At 49.2% G+C, this 15,915-nt stretch overlaps 1 protein-coding gene across 7 annotated transcripts in view; it reads right to left on the bottom strand.

Annotated features, from left to right (window-relative positions):
- The window catches only part of TBCCD1 (TBCC domain containing 1), a 31,804-nt gene that overhangs the window by 10,497 nt on the left and 5,392 nt on the right, over positions 1-15,915 (bottom strand). For all 7 annotated transcript variants that reach the window (XR_006283595.1, XM_027822600.3, XM_027822557.3 and 4 more), the window contains 4 exons: positions 15,254-15,620; positions 13,831-14,017; positions 13,176-13,673; positions 9,437-9,597 (listed from right to left, as the gene is read on the bottom strand). Coding sequence is in view for 6 of the 7 variants with exons in the window: in XM_027822600.3 (XP_027678401.1) it covers positions 9,468-9,597; positions 13,176-13,673; positions 13,831-14,017; positions 15,254-15,620 (1,182 nt within the window). In the remaining variant the exon portion in view is untranslated. The remainder of the gene's footprint in view (positions 1-9,436; positions 9,598-13,175; positions 13,674-13,830; positions 14,018-15,253; positions 15,621-15,915) is intronic.

Raw genomic sequence — 15,915 nt, 5'->3', positions numbered from 1 at the left:
CAACCATGCAATCACCAACAATTCAGTGACTTCCCCTCCCCAGGCCAACAGCTTGCTGGAGAAAAACCCAGAGCATGATCAGTTTCATTTAGCAAACTATTCATCACCCTTTCAAATGCGTGGTGATTGTACCCATACCATGGGCAAGTGTCTGGCTCCTTGTGCATCACCACTAAGAAATTCAAGAGATTATAAGGGAAAGAATTCTTTGAAGCATCATGGAAGTGGCCGCTAAGGGCTTGTCTACAGAGGGATTAATCTGCAGAATTAATGCACAATATGCAAGCTGCACTAATAGTGTGCACATGGGCTGGCTGCGCCTTCTTTCAGTTTGCATCTGTGTGTCCACATGGCAGGGGCTTCCTGTGCATTAAGCGCTTGGCATTCTCGGAGGGTATCCCACGGTCCTTTGCTTCAACACTAAGCAGTGTGCATGCTGGGGATGTTCTCACTGCATGCGGTGGGATGCATAGAAGGCAGCAGTGGAATTCCAGGACTTGGAGTAAATTCAAAAACATCCCATGCTTCAGCTCTCTCCAGCCCATCATTCCCCTCTTTCTGGAGAGGCGAGTGCCATTTGCAAATTGCTGTCAGCCAGCATGGACCCAGCAATGCTCCACACCACTATGCTGGCAACTGCATACAGGTACAGGCTGTTTGGAATGTAGTTCAGCTCTCGAGCTGAGTGACTTGGCTTTGTCTTTGGACTTCACCCACTGCACTACTGAGCGGATGTGGCGGCTCCAGCAGCAGCTCCTTTGGCAGCAAGTTGGGCAGTGGTGGAGGAACAATGACGAAGACAAGGATGACACAGAGCAACTGCTACTACTGGAGCTGTTCCTGGAGCAGGAACACTGTGCAACACCTTTTCAGGGCTTGGGAAACCAGTGGGGATTGGTAGGAAAGGATCATTCCATAGACCTGGGACGACCAGCAGTGATGAGAGAATTTCAGGATGGCAAGGACTATCTTTTTTGATATCTGCACTGAGCTAGCCCCAGAGCTGCAGCGGCAGCATACCAACATGTGATGCCCAAACCCATAGACATGCTGGTCGCCAATGCCATGTGCAAGCTGGTCACCTCCAAATGCTACTGGTCCATAACCAGCCAATTTTGTAGTATTCAGGAGAAAGTTGATGGCTTTTCAAAGTGTGGGGTTCCCAAATAGCACTGGGGCAACTGATGGGATCTACATGCCAACTGCTTGTCCCCCACACCATGGCTCAGAGTGTATAACCAGAGGGATATTTCTTTATGGTGTTCCAAGGGCTGGTTGATCACTGTGTCAGGTTCACAAACATAGGGTGGTCTGGAAAGTCCCACAATGCTAGGCTCTTTCAACACTCAGCTCTAATTATCTGAGTGAATAAAGGAGAATTTGCCCCCAGCATCGTTCTGGATATTAATGGTGTGGGAATTGCTCCAGTTATCATGGGAGACACTGCTGCTGCTGCCCTGGTTCATGACCTATCACCTCAGTAGCTGCAGAATGACAGCAGAGTGTGCATTTGGCCACCTGCAAGGAAGGTGGCACTGTTTGTGGAAGAGGTTAGAAGCTGGAGAGAGAAAAACCCCATGCTGCAGGTTATATTTTGCGCAATATTTGAGATAGTAAGTGAGAAAACCTTTCCAATGGGTGGGAGGCTGAGGTGCAGACACTTGCTCAGGAGTTTGAGCAGCCAGCAAAATGCCCAATGGAAAATGGAAACAGTCAGTGCAGGCTATGGCTCCTGGAGTTTCAGGCCTGAAAATGTGCAGCTATACATCCAGCTGTTATCCCAAAGGGAATGGATTGTGAGCTGTGCAGTCTCTTTGATAGGTGGTAGATGTGGCAATCCTTATTTTATCTTGTCTGTGCCTTTACCCTTTTGTAAAAACCTCTGACTTAGTCAAAATGAATGGACTGCCTGTATAAAGTGCATTGCTGACTCTTTCTGAATGGATTTTTAAACCAGCAGAAATGAAGCTTTAATTAAACAATGAAACAAAGCTTTAAAGTGACAGTGCAGTGGACGGCAGACTACAACAAGGGGTGAGTACACGCCTCGTTGTTGCCTCTTGTTCTTGGGGAGTCTGGTGTTAAGTGGCAGGGCTCGAAGTTATCAGGGGCACTGGATGGCTCAAAAGAGCTACGTTCCCAGGTGCAATTGCTCTCGCTGCCCTGAGCTTGGGTCAGGGAGGAGAGGTACCGTGACCGGTTCGTCCACTGACCTCTCCAGTAGAGTACTGTACCAGTGTTGTCGAGGCCACGCTGGAGCTATCAGAATTACCTTTGCCCCTCCCTGTGGACCTTGAGTAGGACCTTGAGCATGAGAGGGAATGGGGGAAAAGGCATAGAGCAGGCGACCTCTCCAGGATAGCAAGAATGTGTCCGTGAGGGAGCCTGGGCTGTGACCCTGGAAGAAGCAGAACAATGGGCATTTCCTGTTGCGTTGGGTGGCAAACAAGTTGACCTGGGGAAACCCCCACCTTTGGAAAATGAGGTGTATGACATCCAGCCAGATGGACCACTCATGTGTGCAGAAGGACCTGCTGAGGCAGTCCGCCAGCGTGTTCTGAATTCCAAGAGAAAGGACGCTTCCAGGTGAATGGAGTGGGTTATGCAGAACTCCCACAGCTGGAAGGCCTCCTGGCATAGGGGAGAGGAACGGGCTTCCCCTTGCTTGTTGATGTAAAACATGGTGGTAATTGCTACGCACTGGCCTTGTACTCAGGCCTGAAAGGCCTGGCAGGCTAGGTGCACCACCCTCAGCTCCTTGATGTTGCTATGTAGGGAGAGCTCGTCCTGGGACCACAGGCCCTGGGTCTGGAGGTCTCCCAGATGCACCCCCATCCCAGAGCCGACGTGTCCATGTCAAGGGACAAGGAAGGTTGAGGGTTGTGGAAGGGGATTCCTTCGCACACTGCCCAAGGGTGGAGCCACCAATGGAGGGATGTAAGGACCTGCCCTGGCACCGTGACCACTGAATTCAAGCCGTTGCGCCCCAGTTAGTAGGCCGAAGCAAGCCATGCCTGCAAAAGTCTGAGCCACAGCCTGGCGTGCTGGGTCACGTAAGTGCAGGCAGCCACGTGGCCGAGGCGACTCGGGCAACCCTTTGCTATTGTGGCTGGGAATTGCTGGAGGCTTTGAATTATGTCTGTGATGGCTCAGAATCGGGACTCCAGCAGAAGGGCCTGCGCCTGATACAAGTCTAACACTGCCCAAATGAATTCTACTCTTTGGGTCGATTCCACGGTCGACTTCCCCAAGTTGAGGAGGAGACCCTGTCGAACAAATGTGCATCTGACCAAACAGATCTGGGATTGCACCTATCCCTTGGTGCGGCCCCTGAGCAGCCAGTCATCGAGGTAGGGGTATACCTGCATCTGCTGTCGACGGAGGAAAGCAGCCACGACCAGCATGCACTTGGTGAACACTTGGGAGGCTGTTGAAAAGCCTAATGGTAGGACAGCGAATTGGTAATGTTTGCGGTTGACCACAAAGAATAGGAAGTGCCGATGTGCGGGACGAATCGCTATATGGAACTACGTGTTCTTCATGTCGACGGCTGGAGAGCGGTGCTGCGACCTGGAGCGATGCCGCAACCTGGAGCTGCGCGGGGTCGCTAAGCGGCATTGGGACCGGAACCTGTTGCATGATGGGGATCGACGTGTGGATCGGCGTCGCGAGCGGGAGCACTGACGCAACCTAGAGTGGCGCCGAGACTTTATCAGCAGTGCCAACGGCTGGAGCATCACTGGTTTGCCTTGAGACGGTGCCATACGATGTGGTACCGGAAGCTTGGAGCAAAGAGTGGGTGACCTGGGCGCTGTCATGGCAATGAGGTCCCTTGCAGCCTCAAAGGTGTCCGGGGTGGATGGCCAGCTCCACTTCCTCGATGACCTGGACCGGGGAGTCCAATGGCACTAGACTCAATGGTCCCCCTTGCGGGGCCAAAGTCGACGGTGCTGTCTCTGCAGACTTCAGCACTGGGTGCTCCTAACAAGGACGTGCCCCACTGACCGGCTCCAGAGGGGTGGACCTCTGGGACGGAGAGCTGCTCCTCCCTTGCTTCCGGTGCCGCTTCTGCACCAGAGAGTGGAAGCGATGCTGGGTCCTGCCAGTTTCAGTGCTGGGGAGCGGCAGTGCCACAGGTCTCTGCCAGAGTCCGTCCGTGGTGCTGCTTCCACCACTGCCGCCGGGCACTCCGCACCATATGAACTCAGCACCAGGTCCTGCCGCACCGGCAGAGGCTGAGGTCTAAGTGCCGCCTCCATAAGGCAAAAGTCTCACTGCTTTTTGGTTCTGGGGCGAAACCCCTTACAAATCCTGCACCAATTGGCTTGGTGAGCCTCCCCCGGACACTTTAAACAAGCGTCACGGGGGTCGCCCATTGGCATGGGCTTGCTGCAGGACTTGAACCCCTGGGACTTGGGCATGGCAGCCCTCCCAAAAAAAAGCGGTCGGGACAGAGGATAAACCCCCCAGCCCAACTGCTAACTACTAATACTAACAAACAATTAAACTAACTAATATGTATAGAGAACAAAAACAAAGCTAGGGAAATGTGGTAGAACTTGCCAGGCAAGATGCCACATTTCGAAAGACCATCACTGGCTGTAAGAAGGAACAGAGGAGGTGCCAGGTCGGCAGGGTCATATATTGAGCTCCATGAAGGCGCCGCGCCAAGGGGCTCCACAGCCAACCTGATGGGTGCTGCTAAGGGAAAAACTTTCCAACAACTGCACACACCTAATTGGAATCAATATGAGCAATCACTCAAAGAATAACATGGCTGGGTCCTGGCTGAGGGCACTGGATTGTCTGTGTGCCCACTCACAGCATGCACTGCAGCAGAGCATTCTGAGCTTGTACAACCTCCCCGAGTTGCCTCCGCATTTCTCTTTCTTCCTCCACAGTGCCTTTTGCCATAGCAATGCTGTCCCTAGCCACAGTGACACTGTTTCCAGCCACTTCAACCCTCTTGTTCAATAGCTCCCGGTCTTCTTCCCTCTCTGACATCAAATACAAATCACCAGCTCTTCACCAGTTTCTTTTTATTTGTGGGGAGGGGGTCTACAATGAAAGCTGGATATTTCATCCCAAGTTCTCTGTTTCTTCCCCACCAGCCATGGATAAAGGCCCTGTCCTTGAAGGTCTGGCCAGTGCAGGTGCCATTGCTGAGGGAGTAGTGAAAAAACCTAGCCAAGCAGATGTTAGTGGGATTCTGGACAGGCTAGGATAGCCTCTTTAATACGTCTCTCTCATTCCCACCCCACCACCCCCAAGATTCTTCTGGTCATGGTGGGCCCTCATAGCCAGCAGGCCATGTGTGCATAGGAGGGCTAGATTGGCTTGAGTTGCAGCTGTGCCTCGGAAGCTGAGGGTGGGATTGGGAATTACGTTCCCACTCTGGTTTTGCAATTTGGCTGCGCCCTGGAGTCGTTTCTATGGTGTCCAAGGAGTTAGTGGGGAGCATATGGAACGAGCGGGAGAGTAATCCGTGGCCTGACTCTCAGTGATGTTACACTGAGGCAGGTGACTAGGCGACAGAGAACGGCCTTATTCACAATGGCAAAGGCACACTAGTGACATACACTGTGAAGTTCTTCACCAAGCTGGTCCCCCAGAAGTGTGGCCAGAGTGGAGCGAATGCCAGGGCAATGACTGTGCATCTATCCCAGATAAAGTGCAGATAGGGGGTGGGGGTGGAAGTCAAGCAATTTCTCTGGTTCTACTTTATCACCCCTGCAGACATGCTGAAAGTGTAGAGAAAAACCATCAGGTTCTGTACTGACTGTCCGAAGCACGAACTGCTCCAATCCTCTCTCTACATAAGCCTGTGGAAAGACATTAAAAGCTGTATGCTATCCGTAAGGTGGACCTCTTTCCGTGTACAAATGCGTGTTTAATCATAGAATCACAGAATATCAGGGTTGGAAGGGACCTCAGGAGGTCATCTAGTCCAACCCCCTGCTCAAAGCAGGACCAATCCCCAATCAAATCATCCCAGCCAAGGCTTTGTCAAGCCTGACCTTAAAAACTTCCAAGGAAGGAGATTCTACCACCTCCCTAGGTAACGCATTCCAGTGTTTCACCACCCTCTTAGTGAAAAAGTTTTTCCTAATATCCAACCTAAACCTCCCCCACTGCAACTTGAGACCATTACTCCTTGTCCTGTCCTCTTCTACCACTGAGAATAGTCTAGAACCATCCCCTCTGGAACCACCTCTCAGGTAGTTGAAAGCAGCTATCAAATCCCCCCTCAGTCTTCTCTTCTGCAGACTAAACAATCCCAGTTTCCCTCAACCTCTCCTCATCAGTCATGTGTTCCAGACCCCTAATCATTTTTGTTGCCCTTCGCTGGACTCTCTCCAATTTATCCACATCCTTCTTGTAGTGTGGGGCCCAAAACTGGACACAGTACTCCAGATGAGGCCTCACCAATGTCGAATAGAGGGGAACGATCATGTCCCTCGATCTGCTCGCTATGCCCCTACTTATACATCCCAAAATGCCATCGGCCTTCTTGGCAACAAGGGCACACTGCTGACTCATATCCAGCTTCTCGTCCACTGTAACCCCTAGGTCCTTTTCCGCAGAACTGCTGCCTAGCCATTCGGTCCCTAGTCTGTAGCTGTGCATTGGGTTCTTCCGTCCTAAGTGCAGGACCCTGCACTTATCCTTATTGAACCGCATCAGGTTTCTTTTGGCCCAATCCTCCAATTTGTCTAGGTCCCTCTGTATCCTATCCCTGCCCTCCAGCGTATCTATCACTCCTCCCAGTTTAGTATCATCCGCAAATTTGCTGAGAGTGCAATCCACACCATCCTCCAGATCATTTATGAAGATATTGAACAAAACCGGCCCCAGGACCGACCCCTGGGGCACTCCACTTGACACCGGCTACCAACTAGACATGGAGCCATTGATCACTACCCGTTGAGCCCGACAATCTAGCCAACTTTCTACCCACCTTATAGTGCATTCATCCAGCCCATACTTCTTTAACTTGCTGACAAGAATACTGTGGGAGACCGTGTCAAAAGCTTTGCTAAAGTCAAGAAACAATACATCCACTGCTTTCCCTTCATCCACAGAATCAGTAATCTCATCACAGAAGGCTATTAGATTAGTCAGGCATGACCTACCCTTGGTGAATCCATGCTGACTGTTCCTGATCACTTTCCTCTCGTGTAAGTGCTTCAGGATTGATTCCTTGAGGACCTGCTCCATGATTTTTCCGGGGACTGAGGTGAGGCTGACTGGCCTGTGGTTCCCAGGATCCTCCTTCTTCCCTTTTTTAAAGATCGGCACTACATTAGCCTTTTTCCAGTCATCTGGGACTTCCCCCGTTCGCCACGAGTTTTCAAAGATAATGGCCAATGGCTCTGCAATCACATCCGCCAATTCCTTTAGCACTCTCGGATGCAACTCGTCCGGCCCCATGGACTTGTGCACGTCCAGCTTTTCTAAATAGTCCCTAACCACCTCTTTCTCCACAGAGGGCTGGCCATCTGCTCCCCATGTTGTGATGCCCAGCGCAGCTGTTAATACCTCAGCAGGGAGCTGTAGGAGTAGTGCTTTACAGGCATGCAATGCCCATGTCATCTGAGAATACTAACCAAACCCCTTTGCCCAGAGCCACTGTCCCAAATGGTTCACAGTTGTACAACTGAGTTTTTTCATTATTCCAATATGCTGCAGGAGGGGAACGAGGGAGTGAGAGATGGAGTAAAGACTGCAGCTGTGCCATGCTGCCAGCCACTATTTTGAGCAGATGGACAGGGGTTTTGGGGGTGAGGGGGGAGCTCGTATTTGCCAGACAGGACAGATAGGAGAAAAGAAAGAAAAGAAAAAAAAAGTTTTCACCTGAGACAGAAGCCAATTGCTCAGCTGGAGTAGACACCATTTTGAAAACGTGGGATAAGAAAGGGAGGCAGGTGCTGGAGATTTGGAAAGGCTCCCAGCTCCCACCCGCCAAAAAAGACTGTAGCCATGGGACACTTGGATCAGAAGCTAGCACAGTGGTGTCATATAACAATAATACATTGTAAAGATAGATCCTATGGAGGGCATGTAATCTGCCTCTCAGTCTCAACCTGGTTTCTGGCTCACCCACATAGCCAGAATTACGGTCCTGATTCCTGACGAGATCCTGACTTTCTGGGGAGAGCCCCTCACTGCCCTCCTCATGTTCCTCCTCCGATGACTTTTGCCACTTGTCTGTAGTCTACAGGGAGAGCATCAGGGTCCACAAGTTCCTTGGGCTTGGTAATGATGTAATTGATCAAAAGCCCATCCAGTTCCCCAAGAAATAGGCAGAATACAATTCCGCTGCTGGATCTTTCCCTGGCACCCCTGGCTTTAAGCTCAGGAAGACTTATATGTTTGCTCTTTATCCCACACTGGTCAGCATCCTGGTTATGGCCCCTCATGGACCTCTACTTAGCAATGTCCACAAAGAGATCCTTCATCTGGTGGCTGGCCACAAAAACTTGCTGCACTGATCCCCAGGTAGCGATGAGATCTGGGGCACAGCAAGGCTCCAAGTGGGTGCTCAAGGCATGTTGTAAAGGCTGCTGGTGCGTGAAGGAATGCCGATATATCTGAATCCAGGAGCAAATGGGAAAACTCTTTTCCCATGGCAATTTTTAAACAGGGAAAGGAACATCCAGTCAACTTCACCCCAGAGCAGTGGAGGGCGCACAGGTAAACAGACAGATCAATAATGGACACACGCACAGCAATGTGGGATACCAGCTGAATAACTGCCAAAGTAGCGCATGACAGCACTGCGTGCATACAACCAACTGCACTAACTCAATCGAACATAATACACTTTGAAAGAGGATTCCAGAGTTTGTGGTATAACTGCGCTCTAAGGAATTGCATCGTGAGTGCACAGGCATTTTCACACCAGTCTGACTTGAGCTACTGTGGATGAAACCCCCATGTAGACAAGCCCTCAGGTACCTGGTGAGCAGCAGGAGATGAGGGCAAGTAAGGGCATCAGAACAATTAGGCTGTTCTAACTGATTTGGTTTCAGACTATACCTGAAGCACACATCTTGTCTATGCAGACACATGCAGGCTGGTCTGTCAGAGACAGATACTATACACAGACCAGAGGCATAAGTGAAGTACTTCAACCGCATTTCAAGATTATGCTGTCAGAAACTGAAATCAGAGACCCATAAAGAGCTCTTCAGCCAGAAGGGCCATGGGGACGGAAGGAAGAATTGGAGTAAACAAGGGAGCAGATAGAAGCTCAGAGGAGGTTTTGGCTCCTAACTGAAAACCAAAGCCAGATCTCAGACTGTTGGGAGGAGGCTCACGGACACAATTTCACACTCATTGTTCCCATCTGGATACCATGTGCACACAAATGTATGTAAAGTAGTATGACAATTTCTCTATCATGTAGCAGGAGAGAAACTGTCCCAGTACTCACCCTTCCTTTCCTTCTGTTAAAGAAGAGCATCCTATCCTGCTGCTTGCTTGGAGCCTGCTGCAGGAGGCACGAGGCTGTCCAGCTGCTGACGATGTCCTGTGTGAATTAGCCATTCATAGAATTTGTTCTCCACCAGCACCTGGAACTGCTTCCTCTGATCCCTGAAACCCACCAGAACATCAGCAACATAGCAAGTGAAGTACAGTCTTGTAAGCATTCACACCACACTTCCAAACATCTCTCCTTGGGTACTCAAATGAGTAGCCTTTTCCACCCTCACTGAAAATAAGCAACAGATCTACACTTACCACGCCTAACAAAGCCATTGGATTTGTTTCCCATACTGCCCACCTGGGGAAGACTGAATTCACCTAATAAAAACTATTAGTTAGAATACCTCTGAAAGAGAGACTGCTGGCGTTGAAATAAGCCACGAAGACTTCCCCACACTGCTGTTACTGTACCTCTGACCTGTAGGACTTCTGCCCTAGGATTCTCAGAGCACAAACAGGAAATTATACCTAAGGCCATGAGTCTGTCACGAAGGTTAGGGATTCGGTGATTTTGTGTGACCTCTGCGATTTCAGCCCCACGTGGTGGAGCTCCGGTTTCCGTGATTTATTGTTCATTGCCCACATCCTGTGACTTTTACTAAAAATACCTACATCACATAAAACTTAAGTCTATACATGTCTGCCATTTGTAACCCAGGCAAAATGTAAATAGTAATCGCCAGAGAAGTGAGTGACACATTAACCCCTATGCTACTTACCCAACCCCTAACGTCAATGATATTAAATCACTCACATCTGAAGTTCTGCCTTTACTCAACAAGACACACACACACACAGGCACTGGAGGAGTCAGGATTCAAGAACAGACAGATGTAATGTAGCGCAATATAAACTCTGAACCAAAGACTGTCAGATACCAACGCTATTCTCCAATCTATGCAAGTCTTGAAATCTGCACCGAGCGCAAAGAGCACCTTGATCAAATGTAGTATTCATAACAAGGGACTCTTCATGCACTAAACAAAAGAAGAACTTGACAAATCACAGACCAATGATACCACTCAGTTTCATTGGAACCCTGGCTTCATCTAACTAAATTGAGGATTGAGACCATCCAAAATTAAACAATTCAGAGAAGCTATGGACTCTCTCCATGACTTGGCTTACTGACTCCAAATCTAGAAGCCACAGGCTGAGCCCAGAACAGGGAAACAAAAACCAGCTGAAACACAAGCTATTGTTGCTTCCTTCTTTTCTAGCCTTTAAAATTGAAGATCCAGAGTTCTACTCGCACTGTGGGTTTGTGAAGGAGGTAATAAGAACATAAGAACGGCCATACTGGGTCAGACCAAAGGTCCATCTAGCCCAATATCCTGTCTTCTGACAGTGGCCTATGCCAGGTGCCCCAGAGGGAATGAACAGAACAGGTAATCATCAAGTGATCCATCCCTTGTTGTTCATTCCCAGCTTCTTGCAAACAGAGGCTAGGGACACTTCAGAGTATGGTTTTGCATCCCTCCCCATCCTCGCTAATGGCCAGTGCTGGACCTATCCTCCTTGAACTTACCTAGTTCTTTTTTAAACCCTTTTATAGTCTTGGCCTTCACAACATCCTCTGGCAAAAAGAGTTCCACAGGTTGACTGCATGTTCTGTGAAGAAATACTTCCTTTTGTTTGTTTTAAACCTGCTGCCTACTAATTTCATTTGGTGGCCCCTAGTTCTTGCATTACGAGGAGTAAATAACACTTCCTTATTTACTTTCTCCACACCAGTCATGATTTTATAGACTTCTATCATATCCTCCCCTAGTCATCTCTTTCCCAAGCTGAAAAGTCCCAGTCTCATAATTAATCTCTCCTCATATGGAAGCTGTTCTATACCCTTAATCATTTTTGTTGTCCTTTTCTGAACCTTTTCCAAGTCCAATACATCTTTTTTGAGATGGGGCGACCACATCTGCATGCAGCATTCAAGCTGTGAGCATACCATAGATTTATATAGAGGCAATATGATATTTTTGTCTTATTATCTATCCCTTTCTTAATGATTCCCAACGTTCTGTTTGCTTTTTTGACTGCCGCTGCACATTGAGTGGATGTTTTCAGAGAACTATCCAAAATGACTCCAAGATCTTTTTCTTGAGTGGAAACAGCTAATTTAGACCTCATTTTATATGTATGGTTGAGATTATGTTTTCCAATGTGCTTTACTTTGCATTTATCAACATTGGGAGACAGTTTGTTTGCATCAAAATGATACCAAGAGTAAAATCCTGAAGACAGGACCAGCTAAATTCAGAACTGTCAATATCTGGTGTCCTGCACTCCTATCCAGCCAATTTGGCATCAAAAGAACATGTTTTAACTTATTTAAAACTTCTTAACAGCCTAGGCGCTGAAAAAGCAGTAAATTGCTAAAAGGGTAGATTACTATGCAAGATAAGCTACAAAAGCAAAGTAAGGCCTAATTAGTAGACTGGAGACTTGAGTGTGTTAATATGTTTTACCTACAGAACTACAAGCTTCTCATTTTGTGTTTGAGGAGTTAACACACACAGTACACATGTGCTTTCATTTCATAAGATCTTTGCACAATTTTTCCTGTGTTTTATGAGCTTGTAACTCCCACACACATACACACACACCAGATTTCCTTCAAACAGAATAAGGTGGCTAGAGTTTTCAATACAAAAGCAGGATACCAAATGCTGCCAACTCCTCACATCCCCAGTGCACTTATGAATAAAACACAGACTAGATCAGTGGTCACCACCCAGTCGATTGCAATTGACTAGTTGATCCTGGAGACTCTCCCAGTAGATCACGATGGCTAGAAGTCTGGTGTTGTAGTGGGGCTGCCACTGAGGCAGGCTCCCTGCCTGCCCCGGCCCCACACCACTCTAGGAAGAGGTCAGCACACCCAGGAGTCTCCGCATGCTGCTCCCACAAGCACTGCCCCCACAGCTCCCATTGGCCGGTAATGGGGCACTGTAGCCAATGGGATCTGCGGAGGAGGTGCCGGCAGAGAGGGGCAGCGTGCAGAGCCACGTGACCCTCCCTTCCCCCACATCCCGGGCCGCAGGGGCGCGTTGGCCCCTTCCGGGAGCGGCATGGGACCGTGGCAGGCAGGGAGCCTGCCTTAGCCCACTGCACCACAGACCGGGAGCTGCCCGAGGTGAGTGCCGCCTGGTGGGAGCCCACATCCCAACCCCCCTCCCAGAGCCAGCACCCCACACCCACTCCTGCCCCCCAACACTCTGCCCCAGGCCGGAGCACCCTCCTGCACCCAAACTCCCTCCCATAGCTTGAACCCCTCATCCCCTCCTGCACCCCAACCCCCTGCCCCAGGCTCAGCCTGGAGCCCCCTCCAACACTGCAAACCCCTCGGCTCCAGCCCGCACCCCCTCTCAAACCCCAACCACCCAGCTTGGTGAAAGTGAGTGAGGGTGGGAGAGAGCGAGCAATGGGTGGAGTGAGCAGGGCAAGGCTTCGGAAAAGGGGCAGGGACTCAGGGAATGGGCACGGTAGATCCTGGGTTGCCCTCACATTCAAAAAGTCATCTTGGGTATAAAAAGGTTGGAGACTGGACTAGATAAACAGACCTCATGCAAGGGCATTTTTGTTTAGTGATGTCAGGTCAAAGAGATTTGTACTTTTATGGACAAGTTGAGTTTCAGAGCATTAAATACACATTCCTCCCCTCCTGGAGGAAGCCAATTACTCACTTCGTCAGCCCTGCCTCTTTCACAGTTTTTTGCCAAACCTGTATCTTCTGCTCTCGTTGACTCAGTGCCTTCTGGTATGCATGTGGCAGCCCCCCAGGCGTTTCTGTCGTGTCTCCTTCCATCTCAAAAGGAATAACAAATGTATAAAACTCATTGGGGGGTAAGAGTCGGAAGACACTGGCATCACTGTTCTCTTTGCACACCAGCATTGGACTGTCCCAGTAGTTAGGCACTGTAGCCAGGCCCATCCGGGCCATGTGGTCCTCAAGCATTGGGTAATGGGTGTGATAAGGGGCAAAAGTTACTGCTTGGTTACCCAAAAGAATGAGAGGGTGTGTAGGCGTGAGAATGTTGAAGGTGCAGCCTGTCGTAGAAGAGATAGACAAACGGTGGCAGATGCCAATGACTTTGACATTATCACAGCTGTGGAGGTGAATGGCTGTCTGCACAGGGCCCAGGACAAAAGTGCTATTCCTGCACTTCTCAATGGTCACAGATCTGAAAGAGAGAAAGGTCACAGTAAGCCAGGATCCCCAAGAACAGGACAAGGCCATACACTGTTCAGGTGGGGTTGCCATGTCTAATGGGAACCAGGAAATACCTATGCAACCCACACAAAGAGGTTTCACTGCATTCCAGGAGAACGTAAACTCACCGTAAAGGAGAGAGCAGATATATGAAGGACTCATTGCAGCGATGGATCTTCACATGAGCACCCACCAGGGTATCCGAGCTCTTGGCCAGCGTCTGTTTGTAGACTTGGCTCATCACCACCATGCGGTGAACCTCAGGGACCATATGGGCATTGCACGCAATCTTTGCTCTCTTGGTTGTTCCTTCAACTGCAAGGCAAAAGTTACACACATTAGCACAAAAAAAGTCTGAACATATTTCCTAAGCAGGAGGACCATGACATCACATATTACCAGGCAGCCACAGAGTAAATATCCCATCAAAAAAACAAAGTCATCCTGATGCTTGGGATTTAGATTTTAACTCTCTTTGTAAAATTCCTCCTGAACATCAGGGCTCTTTCTGCCAAACTGAGATTTACAGCAGTCTGCAGATTTTCACCACTGTGCTGATGAAATAGGAGCATGTCTGTTCCAATGTATTCTTACCAAGTGGTGTGCTCCCTGTAGGTATACAGCCCTCAGGGCACTTGTTACCACAGGATGTTCTTCCATTCTTACTGATGGAATGGATTAAGACTAGTTTTCTCTCCCTCTGAAAACCTATAATTGCATGTTAAATGAGATCAGGAGTCTTCATTCTGACTCCCACAGACAGAAGTCCATAGATAGTTTAGGTACATCAACATATGCTGCGGTCACACCTCACAGCTGCAGTGCAAATACTTCCACAGACTGCCTTCTGCGACCTTGGGCAAGTCACTTAATCTACACTGTGCCTCAATTCTCATCTGTCAAATGGGAGTAATAATACTGACCCACCTCAGAGGGGTGTTTAAAGGTAAATCCATTAATGTTTGTGAGGCACTCAGATACAACAGTGACTGAGGCCATGGAAGTACCTGAACAGCTAGAGAGCCACCCCATTTATCTGTTAATCCCCACTTAGGAACAGAAAAGTAGTAACACTAGTCAGGTCTGAATTACATTGACAGAGCTATATGGAGCAGCCAATACAGCAATTCCACCTAACCCTGGGTTTAGCCTGTGCAATCAATCGTTTGCTTTCTTGGGCATTAACATTCACTATGCAGGAGAATGCACCGTCCAAACAAATGAGTCTTTAAGAATAAGAAAGCCTGCTAGCAACAGCCAATATACACCACACAGGATCTGAATATCAACTTGAAGTGGGGAAGGGGGACACATGCAAGCTAGAGAACACAGAGGGAGTAATGAGTGTTAAATAGGAGAGTTTGGAAACAGGAGGATAAGGCATTTTGCATGACCAGCTCTTTCAGCTTTGAACTCCCCCTTCTCTCCTGTAAAGAAGAGGACAGGCAAGAGAGCACCAATGCCCACAAACCAGACTCCTGATCCACCGGAACAGAGGAGAGTGGAAAGTTGATCCTAAAACTAAAGAGCAAAGCCAAGGCTTTCAAATACCTTGCTGCGCCCACGCAAGTTTCTTCCCAGACTTGAGGCAGGCAGACGTCCCAAACGGGCTCCCAGTCAGGCAGGCCCTCAGCCAGGCCTCTAGCTTGGGGAAAGAGAAGGCTTTGGAAATCTTCGAGTAGCCGTTCTTTGCATGCAAGGGCTGCCAGAGAGCAAGCTCATGAAGAGGATGGACAGTCCTGGTTTTGTTCACGGTCCCCTCAATGAGAAAGCTGAGAGCTCGAACAGCTTCAGGGGAGACCAAGCTACTGTGAGTGGAATGGGAAGAGGCCGTGAGCTGGTCCGGGTCCAGTAGCAGTTCCAGCAGATCCAACAGGTGGTTCTGCACAAACACTTGGTGGGTGTAATCATTCCAGTTCTTAGAAATCAAAACAAAAACAAACAGAGGAGCTCTTACCAGGCTGAGACACTTTCCTAATGCACTATCCATTGCATCCTGCTCAGATCCCACCCACAGCAGCTCTAAAAGGAGAAAGCAGTAGAAGCAGAATACACTCCTTCCCCCGAACCCCATTGATTCTGCGGGCCTTCTCTTACCCCCACAACAGACTCCCCCAGCAAATAAAGGACATTGGATCCACTAGCCATCTTCAGAGTGGAAGAGGTTCAGTAGTTCTACTTGCTGTGGCCATGACCAACCTCTCACTGTATTA

Source organism: Chelonia mydas, chromosome 9 (assembly GCF_015237465.2).
Source record: "Chelonia mydas isolate rCheMyd1 chromosome 9, rCheMyd1.pri.v2, whole genome shotgun sequence".
In the NCBI taxonomy this organism is placed as follows: domain Eukaryota; kingdom Metazoa; phylum Chordata; order Testudines; family Cheloniidae; genus Chelonia; species Chelonia mydas.
This window is presented reverse-complemented; position numbering and strand designations above follow the sequence as displayed.